We start from the raw sequence: 15,654 nt of genomic DNA, 5'->3' as shown, positions 1-15,654 counted from the left end.
ATTCCTTTTCTTAGTTGTCTTCCCCCCTTCTCATTTTCACTGTATTTTCTTATCTTTGTTATCCTGTATCTACACAAAGTTGATGAAAGAGAATGTAATAAATACATATTTGTTCTCAGCTCTAAATTTAGTAATGTGCCCTCAAAATGCCCTTTAGGAGATAATAATACTCAGAGTATCAAAGAAGCTGTATGGTCTTCTGCCCAGAAAGGGAGACTTAAGTTCTATTTTTTGCTAATGAATTGCAAACATATGTTCGACTTGAGTACTACCACTAAACATCAGCAACCAACATGGTCCTTATCTCTTCTATCTCTATATCTGAATTCTAGCTCCTGAATTCACCTTTAGGTTTCTTTCCTAACACAGGCCTTGTCTCTTGACCCTTCCCCTGCCTTTTATTTTTTAATGTTGTTGGAGATAACTCTTTTTTCCCAGCATTTTAGGTTTAATATTGTTTCTCTGCCTTTTAGATTTTCAGCCTCCTTCTTTGCTGAAAACTAGTTTCTCTTTCTTTCTTTAGTCTTCCTATAACTTTTCTAAAGCAAATCCTCTAGAATCTTACCCAACCTTACATGTAAACCCACATATCTCTATACAGCTAAAAAAATTGGTTTACTGTTCATCTTTTCCTGATGCATTCTAGTATTTTAGTTTTTTTCTGTCCATTATTATGTACAAATACAAATATTATCACTTCTTATCTGAAGCCCCTTTCTCCCAAGGGAGTGTTAACATTTTTTCAAAAAAATCACATAAATATTACATCATATTAGTATTACAGAAATTATTAAACTTTTTAAATTGGAGATAGACAAAATATTATTTTTATAAAGAAATTGTTAATAGAATACTGTTGTATGTGAGATATTCACACCTTGCTATCACTGTTGATGATTTGAAAACACAATTAGCTAAAACTTTATTAAAATAGATGAGGTTAGCTAAAAACATGAATGTTTTAAATATAATTAAATAAGAGATATGAGTAAAAATTGTCCATAGTGCAGATGGGTTGTATGTCTGACTTTGTAAATATATTCAATTACATCTCTGTTACAAAATGGATGTAATGTAGAAGTCTGGTATGGCAATCCCTTAAAGTCCAGCAAATCGGATGCTTGCCTCTTTTCCACCTCTTCTAAGAAGACAAATATCTTCTCATAAATGAAAAAATATTATTTTATTATCACAAACCAGAAGAGTTTTCAGAAGACTAATTATCAATAATAATATTAAGAAAGACGGTATAATATTTACTTGATGATTCTGGTGGTACTTTACATCCAATTTGTTATGTAAGCAGCTCTTCTAAACATTACTTCTAAGGATCTAAACATATATAGGTTGAACCAATTTAAATAAGGAGGTGAAATGCTATTATGGATGATTCATTTTTGTTAGCTTCTCTAAGGATATTTACTCATTGATATCAATTATAAAGTAAATAATCCAGTAGTCATTTTACTTAAACAATTTAATAATCTATTTTACTTGCTTTAGTCATTAGCAGGAATATAGAGCAGATATTTTGACACAGGAGAATGTGTAATACAGTCTGTGCATATGTGTGTGCCTGTGTGTGTTAGTGAATAAGCATGGCAGGAATGCAAAGTTCAGTAGGCAAATTTGGTCAAGAGCATGTATTCTATAGACAGACACACCTGAAATCTCTGGGCATCACTCATTTATAAGCTGTTTATTGCTCAGGCAATTTAGTGTCTGAACCTCAGCTTATTCATCTATAAAATTTAATTATAGTATTACCAAATTAAGAGAATTACTGTGAGAATTAAATGGAAGCATGCACATTCACACACTTAATTACATGTGCCTCCAAAACATAAGTATTATTACTGTTATGGTTTAAATATGAAATGCAAAAATGTTAAAAGGTAAATTGATTAGATTATGAAAGTTGCACCTAATCAGTGATTAATCCATTGATGGATTAACTGGGGGGTAAATGTAGGTTAATAGGGTGTGGCTGGAGGATGTAGTTTACTGAAGTGCTTTGGGGATTTATATTTTGTTCCTGATAAGCGGAGCTACCTAAATTTTATGAGATTTGTGGTGAACTCTGGGAAAGCTATAGCTATCAGAGGATAGCAATCAGACATCTTGAATTCAAATTGTTTTAAACTATTGGCTGCTTGGCATTTGGCCAGCTGCTTGGCTTCTCTGTGCCTCTCTTCCCTCATTTGAAAAGCAGTGATAACAATACCTTCCTCTGAAGGTATTGGTAAAGAGTAAAGGAATTAATATGTAAAACACTTAAACTGTCTAGCATGTAATATTTTATGTAAAAATTTAATATTGTCAAAATAAATCATATGCAAAATGCACATGAATCATAATTGCACAAGACATATATATGTATACAATTAGCTGAAAGAAAAGATGAGGTGATAAAAAATCACACTCTATCCATTCTTGTAAATTGCAAATTTTAGCTTGTTTTGCATAAACTCATAATTCTTTCTATGATGACCTTACATAATCATGAGACTCCACAAGTGGGTTATTATGAATAACTATGCATTGTCATTTAAAACATCTGTGTTGTTAATTCCATTTAAAAAGTATAGCACAGTGTTGAATTATTCAAAGTTAATTGTAAATCTAATTACAAATGTTCTGTTTTTGAAAAAGTAATTGACAATCATAATATACTTCCTCCCACTCAAGCTCCTAAATTAAGCAAAATCCAAGATCGCCACTTCTTTATGAGATTTGAAATATATATAAAGAAAATGTCATTAACAAAGACACTTCAAGAAATATTGAATAAAAATCATAACTCATTGAGAGGAACACACACAAATACACACACACAATCAATATTAAAAACAAATTTCTTAACATCCTCAATTAAACCAACGTGTTAACCAAAAATTATAAACTCTATGGATTGATACTTTCGCTTGCTTGTTTCTTGGCCACCATGCCATAAACTATTTTCCTCTGCCATACCCTTCTACCACAAAGTTCTGCCTCACCTTGGCTAAAGCATAGTATTCAGCTAACCATGAATTAAACCCTCTGAAACTAGAAGTTCAAATAAACTTTTCCTCCTCTAAGTTGTTCTCATCAAGTACTTTGGTCACAGCAAAAAAATCCTAATCACATAATTTCCATAGTAGATTGAGCCTGAGCCTTCTCCATTAGTTTTGAACTAAACATTATTCTTAGTACTAAACAAAGTAAAATTAAGACTATAACACTGAGATGAACGTGTGAATTAAATTTGTAATTTGTTTTCATGTTATTACAAAATAAATGGTTCTGTGATAACATTTTATCAAAGAACTCTGGATCTCAGGCTTCCCCTCCCTTGGTGCTCACTAACTCCCAAACACACTGAACTCCACTGTGTTTCACTCTGGAATTCATGAATATTGCAGACGTTTTATTATTGGGGAAGATTGAAATAATAAGACTTATGCTAGAAGAAATATTCTTGGTGATTCAAGTTTTAAGTATCTTCAGTCTATTTGATAAATAGTTAATTCATCTGAACTTCACAGAAGAGATGCACATTTGTATCTATGTGTTTGCCTTGAAAGTGTTCCTTATTTCTCTTATTGGAATAAGAGAGCACTAGAGAATTAAACAGAATTTTTTTCTGCCTTATTTGCACTTTTGTCTTAGTAGAAACCAACATAGAAATTGTAGATTTGAACATAATATTTGAACGTATTTGTGTTGCTACTTTCACTTAAAGGGACAACTACAGTAGCAAGTCTAGAGAATCAACTTATTACTACCAGACCTTCACCATCACTACTATGTTCCTAATATGTTACCATAAGCTTGGAGGGGACATAAAGGGAATGTGAAAAATGGGAAAATTATCATTCCTGGTATATACTCATGTTCATGTAAACATAGAAAGGCAGAGAAAAACTCACTCTATTTTTAAGAAATTACTTTGTTGTAGAAGTGATGTTGATACCAATTTAATAGGAACTAGCAAAACAAGGTGTGTATTTTACTTGGTGTTCTCTTCACAATATACCTCAAACTGGAAATGGAAGAATAAATTCTAGATATATTTCTGGGCAGGCTTTGACATCATATATATAACTTAACTAGGTCTTATAATTAAATTACATTTATTTCCTACTTTTCATGCCATATTGATAAACTCTCATAAAGAAAAATAACTAAAAGAGTTATTAATTAGTGCCAGGAAAATTTCATAACCACACAAACAGGTCTGTACAATGTTTCAGAAAGAGCAAGGACTCTGAACTCACATTTGACTTTGGAATCAAACTCAGCCCCTAGGAATGTCACTTAATTCCTCTGAGATTCTGCTTCCTAAATTTGGAACAAAGATAATTATGTGAATATCTCATTCACTTGTTATAAAAATCAAATTGAATAAAACACGTACTAGTACTAGTGTTTTTTAAAATGAGGTGAGTGCTATAAATATTTGTTATATATTGAATAAAGGATGTCTAGATATACACAGGTAACCTTTAAAGATCTGCTCTAGTATTAAAAATAAAATGTACTTGCAATTTGGGTTATTTATGTGTTCACAAAATCAATTTTAAACACTGATATCTGTCACTTTTTTATCCCGTTCTGCAAGGAAACGAAATGGAAAGGCAGAAGAAGATAAATTCCAAGGTGTTCAATCTTGACAGTTAAATCGTATTCTTGGAAACTTGAGGCACAGCTTGGGGGAAAGTTTCAAACTATTTTTTGTTTGTTTTTTAAAAAGTAGAATATGATGCCATGGAAGCATGTTTAAAGCTGATGTGATAATGCCATCAAGGTTAATTCTCTGCATAATTTTTTTCATGTAATGGTGGCATAAGAGTTGTCTGTAAAGGCTTATACATTATTTTCTTAATATTTATAATTAGTCTTGTGCAATAATAACTTCTTTGAGGTTATGAATTATTACATGACAAAACAATATGCTGGAATGTTTAAAATAAATTATTAAATTTCTTCATTCACTATCATATATACTTATCAGTTGCTAAAGTCTGAATTCAGATTTAACAACATTAAATAAGATGAAGTCCCTGTACTCAGGAAATCACTTATTGAGGGAGAAACAGGGAAGGAAACAGAGAAGTTATGCATGTATATGGATGGTATATATATATGTGTATATATATATGAATATGTATATATATACACATGCATATTCATGTGTATGTATATATGAATGTATGGAATATATATCTATAATATGCATATTTATGTATGTGTATGTATGTATGGAATATATATCTATAATATGTATATTCATGTGTGTATGTATGTATGGAATATATATATATAAAATGCATATTCGTGTGTATGTATGTGTGTGTGTGTATGTGTGTATATATATATATATTTATTTATTTCTAGAATACCTTTCCTATACAGGATTATATATAGAATTATATCCTGTATAGGAAGAGTATTATAGAAACTCAGAAAGAATTATAAGAAATTTATTTTGATTAATAAAAACTGCATTTTCAAACATTTCATTTTTAAAATAACACATTAAAATACATATTATTATACACAACATGTGTGATATAAATCAATTCCAGTTTTCAAATATATCAAAATTTCTCATCTAATGAGTATTATTTAGAGAACTCAAAATAAAGAGTTTGAATTGAATTTCAGTACTTATTTGGAATTAGAGACTTGATATATATATGTCCCCATACATTTAATTCTTGTCTACTTTAAAATTTATTTAATTTAGGCATAATCACACTGAATGTTCTACTGTAAGTTCCATGGATTATCCAGACAATTTGTGCTAGTCAAGTAAGGTTGTCCCTGGCGATATTTGTGTGGCCAGGCAAAGCCATTAATGTACAACTGGACTTGAAACTGGTTATACAATTTCAAAATGATCTTCAGAGGGCATATATGCCATTAACTTCACTTCATTAAAAAAAAGTCTATGAAACCCATTTATGATGTTTAGACACACAAAAATCTTTTCACAAAATGGGTGAATTTAACAATTAATTACACTTAATATATCTTTATTATATCTTTTAAAGGATCATTTAGCATATCATTGTATGTTCTTTTTTATACTAATGTATCAAGTTAATACTATGTGTGCATATTAACACAAAATTTTGACAATTATTCTCTTGTTTTTTTTCAGGTACAATGCTGGAGATTTCTTTTTTGTGGATTAAGTTACCAAGTTGTACTTAGGTAAATATAGGCTCTTCATAGTAGTGATATAAATATATGACTGATGCCAATTTAAAAACTATAGCATAATAAATACATATATATGTGCAAAATGAAATAGGAAGATTTAGTTATAGCTATTGTTCTTTTCCATTATTTGCCAAATTTACTTTGTCAAAGTCCACATCATAAAATGTTTAGGAGAGTGTGTACAGATAATAAAATAGTTTGTTTTGCAATTAGTCAAAAATATTCCATTCCTGTGAAAAATGAGTTACTATTTCCAGTTTGGGTCAAAATAGTCTTATTTGGTGAATTCTAGGGACATATCTTTTGTCTCTATTAACAACTCCATTTTTTTTTGATGTATAGAAAGCGGATGTATAGTTCAGCTTCATAAGTTAGGACTAAGGATCAATGAAGAAAACTTGACAGGAGCAACTTATATCTTAGGACATGGGAACTCCTAGTTAAGAACCAGAAAGTATCCTATTCAGGGAAGAGCTAGGCAGATAGAAATCTGTGTTGCAGAGAATTCTACCTGCGACTGAATCCTCAAATGGATAACACATGTGGAGTAAGCCATACTGATTTCATGATTGAGAACTAATATTTGTTTTAAAACCACTGAGATTTGGGGGATTATTTATATTGCAACCAAGATGTTGACACCAGGGAACTCCAATACCATTCCTGAGCTAGAAGGAGACAACACTAAGCAATGAAATTCAATCTAACATATCTCCTCATTTGGAGGGAGACAAATTCAGTGAAATGTAAACCAGACCTAGTGATACAGCATTGCTCATAAGGAGAGATGACCCATAGAGATTCAAATGTAATTCCAGGAGGAATGCTGATGCTAACAAACCTGATTTGATAAGCAATTCAAAGTGCATGAATTGATAAAATCATGGTCACAGTCTAGAATCAGATGAATGCTCTAGAAAATCAAATGTAAAAGATATCACAAGCACAAATAAAACATTACTTTTAAATAGTGATAAATCATAAGGAGAAAATATGAGACTTTTGGAAGTAATTATGTGGCACACATATTAAAACCCAACAGTTCATATGGAAAAACAAATCCTCAACAATAGCCAATAATGGTAAGAAGGTAAAAAAAAAGAAAAATATCAGAAAATTTTATAATATAATTAATACAGTATTGGTAGAGAAGCAATTTACATACTATAATAGTGCATATGTATGTATATTCATATATATGAGATTATGAATGTATATAGATGTGGGAATTTAATGTATGGCATTGTGATAGTGATAGTTTAATTCCATAAGAAGGATCAATTATTTAATAAAAATTGCTGGCATAAAAAGTGCTGGTGATCCATCTTGAAGAAAATAAAATTGAGCTATTATATTGCATTACATAAAGAATGTTATCTCAGATGGATTAAGTACTTAAACAAAACAAACCGACCAATAAAAAATGGTTTCATTAATTAGTTCCCTGAGGCAAGTACACCAGAATATATAAAGTATATAAAATGTAAAATATGTACACTAAATTATGTGTGTGTACACATCTGAATAGTTGCAGTTTGGTTATACTGTAAATTCTTTGTCTATTTATTAAGAGGTAATAAAATTTTAGCTATTTTTAAAATTTCAATCTACAGAATCATCATATAGGTAGATATTTTTAAAACTAAATATACATGTTATTTAACTTTATTTAATACTTTCTTTACTCTTATGAACTAGCCATAATATTTCTTCCCTGTTTTGGTGTGATTGACAGAGAATGCTAAATATCACAATTCATTGTTTGATTATATTGCAAAACTGTTACTTGTCTATTCTCTTAAATACAGATCTTAAGACTAAGATTTTTATACCTTAATTTTGTTCCAAAATCTTCTAACATATTGTTTATTAATATGTAATTGCATGTTCATTATTATATATCTATCTCCTATGCAGCAATGCCCTGAAAAATTTCCATCATTGCAATCCATTTTTAGCATAATTTTTTGATCCCATTGAACACATACATATAGAGAAAATCAGCAAGGAGTCCTCATTAATTGCATACTTATGTTCTTAATAGACTCAAGTACAACTGGCTTCTAATACCAGGACACACAGAGCCAGTTTGAAACATTTTTCAAACTTTATTTTCTCAAAAAGGAAAACTGCTTCAATTGCAAATCTCTCAGTAACTGAATAAGTGTAAGAATCTGGAATCTCATATGGTCCATGGAGAATTCTTAAAGAGATTATGTTGTACAAAATGTATAACTGAGGGTCATCATTAGGGATCCAAACACCTCTCCTCTGCAGAAAGATGTCAATGTCATTAAAGCATCTGAGTTCTTCAGAGTTTTCACCTGTGTCAAAAGTTCTGAAAGGATTATTGTGAATGCTTTCTCCATACATTGGCTAGGTCCTGGGCACTGTCATGTTGGGAAGTTTCATTTGGTATTGCTTTCACCTATGCCAGTCTATAACTGTATATCTCTCTTCCTAATTTATCAACAAACAACTATATAACTAAGGTGTCAGGAATATGAGAGGATCTATTGTGGGTGTAATTCATATAATTCAGCACAAAATTATTTTATTTTTACATCTATTAAATACATGGCTATGGTTTATGTTTTGGTTTTTGTCTGTTTGTTCAATACATTTTGATGTTAACCTGGTTTTAGTAGATGATGCAGTAATTTAATGGAGTGTCTTGAGGAATAGAGTTGTCAGCTGTATATATAACTTACTTAACTATTGCCTAATAGAAAACCAAGGCATATGAAATTCAGAAAAAAAATTTCCTGATGCAAAAACCTGCTAGTAAAACAAGAGCAATTTTCTTCCTAGCACCTAATCAAGATTTGCTCTGGTAGGTAAAGTTAAGTCTGAATAAAATTGTTTCTTCAGCCAGAACCTTCCATGACTTTTCTTTGTCCAGTGTGTCTGTCCCTGCTGTAAGCTACCCTGTAGAGAAATGCTGCTTGTCTTAAACTGGGTCTTCAAGTTCTTTTAGCTAATTAAGTACTCAGTTGAGAGAAATTAGATATTATGTCACTGTGGGGTATTAGTTTTTACAAGTTTCTTCTTAGTTTCTCTCCAACATGTACTTAAACTGAAACTAAACTTCATTACACATGTTTATTTACTGTGTTTTACAAAACACTTATATCCTTAGTCTTTTGTTTGATTTTTTAATTAATATATACAAACTTGGCTGGTTCCAGGTATATGGATCACATTTGATTAGTTCACAGTTTGTCTTTTAAGATAGTAGTTAAGTATTTGGATAATAACACAATAGAATAATTTAATAAGAGCCTCTCTGTTATTGAAAATTTCAGGTGAATTTTTCTGCTTAGAAACAGGTTTTGGCAGAAAAAAATGAGGACAGAGGAAGTGTGTGTGTATGCATATGTGTTTTTGCTCAATAAGAGAATATGTATTGAGAACCTACTAAGATCCAGTAGAATATAAATATGTCATATTACAGAGTGAGGTTTCTTGTTAATTTCTGACTTCATCACGTGGAATGGTGGTTAGTAGTCTCCTTCTTAGTTGCTGAATAACCAAAATAAGATAAAGCAAGATACCACAAGGATTCTAGTTCCCTCTGGAAGAAATGGCTTTGTTTTGAAATGTTTGCTTAAATACTTAAATATCTGAGTGCTTAACTCATATATACTATCATGTAAATTCAATTCCTTTGATCATATTATCATTTTCTTCAGCTAATTTTATCATAAGCTAATTTCTTGCTTTATATTGCTATTTTTTTCCTCATGGTGAAAAGCATTTTTTTTCATGGTATTTTTTGGCAATTGCTGTTCACTCACCAATGCCTATTTTCCTCTCCAAAAGTCCTATAAATATATGTCTTATTATTGACACCCTCCCATTGTAACTCAGGTTCTGTGCGTTAAGCTGATCCCACATCATGAGAGTGTAAACTAGTAGGTCCCATTCCTATTGTATACACTTGTGTCAAAATGATTGACAGGTGACATCGACCTAACCTATACTACACATGACATTCTTCTGGCCACAAAGTTTAGTTCTCAAATGAATATATATGATTTAATTTGGATTAATGAAATAAGACAATAGACTTATGCTAAGGACATCTGAGACAAAACTGCTTTAGAAGAGGTATCCTAGAGAGAAACATTGCAGAAGAGATCCTTCTTTTCTGTCCTCTCTTGTGTTACCATTTTCATGAGATTTAGTATTAGCTTCCTTGACCTGTAGATATGCACATTCATGGTTATACTCCCTATTAGAAAATAGGTCTGCAGGGCTCTCCTTCTATAGTGAGATATATATAAAATTTTCTTCACTCATTAAAGAAAACATTAAAGCTTCCTGAAAATAATTAAATATATCATTGATCATTCTTCCTTTAGCATTAATTAGGTTTTACATATTTTACATATAATGTTTGCTTAGAAATGAGGTGAATAAAATAATTATGAATTGATGGGTGGGTGTTTTGCAAAGAGTGTTAGAGGAAAACATGATGCTGGTTTAGTAACACTGCAAGCTGTCAAGAAAGATAGATGGCTTTGCTGGTCATGCTATAAATAACCACCAGGTGCCACTCAGAGCTGGTGGAAGCCTCATTCTGCATGACAGTCATTGATCTGCTGTGCGACTAAGATGTAACCTTTTGTGACACCACTTGAGGAGAAAAGGTTATGCTTCACATTTAAGCTTTGAATAATAAGGTCATGATCAAATTAAGTGAATTTCTCCAGCGAATACATGAAATATACACAAATTAATACAACAAATTAGATACATTGTTACAAAGGAAAGGTGAGCATGCTGGAGCTAAAGGTGATGCTGGAACTCAGTCCTTTTGAATGTTTTATTAATGAAGTGAAAATCCTGCCTCATTAAAAGTATCCCAACAATGAGTTCTCACCACTTCTTGGATGACCCTGAATGGCAGTCTAAACTAGAATCCTACAGAATAATATTTAAATAATGGATATGTCTCCTAATTGACAATAGACTTATTAGAGCATAATTGAGAGAAAAGCAAAATATTCAGAGATGAGAATTCTTACAATTACATCTTTTTTGTAGACTTCAAGTAAATCTCATATTTATTATGTAGAGGAAAATTTCAAGTGCATTTTGTTAGTATAGTAAAAATTTTCCTGTAGGGTTTGTATACTAACTAGCAAGTATTCCTTTATGACACAAAGAAACAATTGTGTCCAAAACTTAAACCTCCCAAATCACTGCAGATTGTTTCATGATTCTTACCCTAAGAATCAAATCTTCTTTCTATTACAATGACAGTTGTTCTAATGAACTTAAAACATATCTATACATTATATGACATAATTAAGAAAATGTTTTCACTTTTAAATACATAAAGTTATCCACTCGTGTGTTGTACAACTTTGATGATTTCATTTATTAGCATTAAAAGTAATTTAAAACCTTAAATATGATATGTCAAGAAAAGGCAGTCTACATGACAATAACCAAACTGCAAAAGTGGCTTGAGTTACCAAAAAATTTTCATAAACAAGGAAATGATAATAATATACAATTAACATTGTTTTATCATCAAAACTTTGCACTCATTCATTCAAAAAACATTTGTTAATTTCCTACTCCATACAACTCATTAATATAGACAGAGTTTGAAAGTTTTATTTGAAATAATATCTCATTGTGTCAATGGATTTGATTTTTTATATATTCCTACATTCTTCTGTGAATATACCATATGTTCAATGCTTATGATGCCATCTGCATCATATGCTTAATGATGATTGCGATTTAGCAATGGCAATGATGACCATGATCACTCAGAATAATTGGTTGAATATCATTTTAAGACATATGAGTTAAAATAATTTTATGCTCATTTATCAATGAGGGAAGAAATTGTAATAAATGAAAAGAAATTGAATGTAAATATTATGTCTACAAGAATACGCAGATGTAGAACATTATTAGAAAATGAATGTAGCTGGTTAAAAAAGAAGGTCACCTAAAGTACTTATCCAGTAAATTTTCTATTTAGAGACTTGTAAGTTTTTAAGATGGTACACCTTGAGAAAATAAAAAGCTATCAGCTTTCAGGGCATAAAATTGTATTAACTGATGATAATTGACAACATACTGAGAGATTCTATCACAGCATGAACTACTAGGAATAGACAATACTTAATGGACAAGAAGCCACCAAGCCTGACAAATAATGAAATGCAAATATAATAGAGGTAGTTGTTTGCTTTTGTAAGTAAACTGTTAGATGATTGAAATAACTGTCTGGAATGTGACTTGATCTTGAAGGAATATATATATACCCAAAATGCATATCAGAATTACCTAACCTGATTTGTGTGTTTGTGCTCATTTGCACACAGGTGCATATCCGTTTATGCTTCTACCTACTTTCACTTCCATTTTTTTTTTCTTACCTCTGCCCACCATTAGAGCAGAAATCAGAAACTCTGGTTTGCAGACTTTAAAGACATGCACATTAAAAATCTTTATAAGTATTTTTTTTAATTTAAAGTATGTCCAGAATGTGGTACATTCCACATTCCACAGGAGAACTGACCTGGTTTCATCAAAATATCCATCACATGAAAAAAAATTTTAAATGAGTGAGGCAGAAACATTTATGATAGATCTAAAGAGATTTATAGGTTCAAATGTGATATCTGAATGTTGTTAGAAAACAAAATATAACTGTACAAATACTCTTTTTGAGAAAATTGTGGACATTTGAATATGAATGTTAGCAAAAAGTATGAATTTTATTAAACATAGTCAATGAATTGCATAGGACAGAAGGGGAGGGAGAAATGAAAAAAGTCATAAAAATATATTAAAATATATTTTTAATAACAGTTCATTTTAGATGAATATATAAAGTTTTGTTATGCAATTTTCTCTATGCTGAGGTGACTGAAATTTTCCTAATTAAAAGTCAAAACAACAACAAAATGTTCTGGCAAACAATTAAATGTTCCTTTTCTTCCTTGTTAAAATTTTGATTTCTAATTCTAGTTTGGGTCCAAAAAACTACATTTTAAAAATACCCCAGGTACTTTACATGCAGGTGTTCAGCAGATGACACTTTGAAAAACACTAAAGAGAGATTATATTTGCTCACTCTGGAATAAATCATCTCAGGTAAAATATTAAAAGTTGCTAAGTACTTTCAGCTGTCATTCTATTCAGTGGTGTCTCTCAAGGCCAGAAAGTAATTGTCAGGGAGTTAGCCTTGGTAAAGTTGGCATTAGGGTGATTCTGTTCAGCATAGTGATTTGGAGATAGTAGGCATTCAATGAATGCTTGCTTGCTGAAAAAAATCACAGGATCCATTGGTGATTGATTAGTCTAAAACCTTCCTTCTTGAAATAGAGCATTCTAAAAATACAACGTTATCTAATGTGACTCTGCCTAGAGAGCACATAGGTGACTCTTGTTCTTATACTGGCTCAGTTTCCACCACCTAATTCCAAAAGGTGTTGTCACACAAGGTTACTAATTGGTTGAATAAATATACATTCTCCATGTCAGTTACCTATTGATACCTCCAGGAACTACTGCACATGAATTCCTTCAACTAAGTAAGAGCAGAAACTTTGCATTCAGATTGACTGGGTCAAACATCCTGACTCTGCCACATGCCAAATGTTTTTAGGCAAATTACTCAGCTTCTTTATAATTCAGTTCTTCTATTTCTTTTTTTCCTTCCATCCTTCTTTTCTTTTTCTTTCTTTCTTTTTTTTTTTTTTTTGGATGGTACTAGGTATTGAACCCAAGCCTCTCAGGCATATTGGGCAACCACCCTGAACTACATCCCCAGCCCAGTTTACTTTTCTATAAAAACAGGGGTAGGTGATATGACTCAAGGGTAGAGGGTTTGCCTATTATGTGTGGGGCCTGAGTTAATTCCGCAACACTGAAACACACACGCACACACAATAATGCAATCAGTTTCAGTTTGCTGAAGTGATTATATGGTCTATATGTTTAAACTGTGTAAGATTATGTCTGACCTAAAGCAAACATGTGTAAAAATTTAACATTTATTGTTGTTCTATATATTCCTTATGCCATTAACACTCAAATATCTATTTCCAATACTGTCTGCATTCATGTCCCTTTGACTGGAAAATTGTTAACTTAATTATCCATCTATTCTAAACATTTAAAATATAACCCTTCTTTTACTCAACCTAGGTCAAGTATTGAAAAACTAAGTATTGTCCAAGTAAACCAAGTGACAATTTCGGTTTACTTTAACCTCTTTCAGCCTTTGTCTACTCTATGTAGGCTATCATCATGGCTTCAAGAGTGTGCACACTAAATTTTTTTCATTTCTAATTCCCCAAATCCCTAGTACATTTTCTTATAGATAAAAATTTTGCTAAAGTCTTATTCTTACATGATTCACATGTTTCTTGTGTGGGTATATTCATATCCTTTCCTCACTGCTGGCACCAAGAAACTGGTAAAGCTTTTACTTCAAGCATGCTGTGTATTTATAACCTCTCTGTGCTGTGAATTTAAAAATATAATTGGTTGAATAAATATGCATTCCCCATGTCAGTTACCTATTGAAAACATCTGTCTTGTGATGGCTTTACAGGTTTATTCAAGTTATCATGGAAACAACATGAAAGAGTCAGTAATTTCTCAGTGAGTTACAATTACATACTTGTACCAACAATTAACTACTTGTCCCTTACTTAATAGTGAACATGGCCTCATATCACAAGCAATTAAGTTCTTAATAGTACAATTAGTGGCAAGTCCAATGCAAAAAAAAGAAAAAGAAAGTTTTTAATTTTAAATTGCAAGGCAATGTAGAATATTCTTTAAAATCCTATATTCATGGCATCATTGGCTCTATTTAGTTGTTTTTTTCTCTAGGTTTCATAATTCATGCATATTATCTTTGATCTTCTCTAATTGACATACCTGAATCCCACAAATTGGCCTTTTGTTTCAATAATTTTATGTTTTCAATAGTTTTTTTTATTTCTACATATTTTCAATGAGCATATTAGGCCCACATGGAGGTTAGAGTGGCACTCATAAATCATCTCTGATTCATAGCTTATACTTTGTTCCAGCTTCTCTCAAGTCCTACTTACTTTGCTTCATTGAATATAATTTCAATTAAATTTCTCATTTACCCAAAAGTCACATAGTCAACATAAATCTGAATTTATGATAAAAAAATCTTCCATGTCTCCCCTTTTCTTTGTCAAGCTATCATGCCAAGATGAGAGAGGTGTTACAGCTCATGTTTTTAGATTCACATAGTAACCATGAGAGATTTAAGATCAAAAGAAGGTAGGAGCAATGTTTGTCACTGCTAATGGTAAGAGGAGGGATAATCCAGGTTCTCAACCTGGTAAGCAGACGTTCTGAATATGGTGTCAATTTGCTCCACATAAGGTTACAAGAATTAAGAGTGTACAGAGTGCAGAGAAACTA

General features: G+C 31.3%; 1 protein-coding gene across 9 annotated transcripts in view; it reads right to left on the bottom strand.

The window, feature by feature from the left end:
* Pcdh9 (protocadherin 9) overlaps positions 1-15,654 on the bottom strand; it is an 848,769-nt gene that overhangs the window by 167,747 nt on the left and 665,368 nt on the right. The window contains exon 5 of one of the 9 annotated variants that reach the window (XM_078015811.1): positions 4,265-4,323. The exons of the other annotated variants lie outside the window; for them this stretch is intronic. Coding sequence (XP_077871937.1) covers positions 4,280-4,323 — 44 coding nt within the window. The 3' untranslated portion in view covers positions 4,265-4,279. Of the gene's footprint in view, positions 1-4,264; positions 4,324-15,654 lie in introns of those variants that run through there. 9 annotated transcript variants of the gene reach the window in all.

This window comes from Ictidomys tridecemlineatus, chromosome 6 (assembly GCF_052094955.1).
Source record: "Ictidomys tridecemlineatus isolate mIctTri1 chromosome 6, mIctTri1.hap1, whole genome shotgun sequence".
In the NCBI taxonomy this organism is placed as follows: Eukaryota; Metazoa; Chordata; class Mammalia; order Rodentia; family Sciuridae; genus Ictidomys; species Ictidomys tridecemlineatus.
The sequence above is the reverse complement of the archived record's forward strand: the minus strand, read 5'-3'. Positions and strand labels throughout refer to the sequence as shown.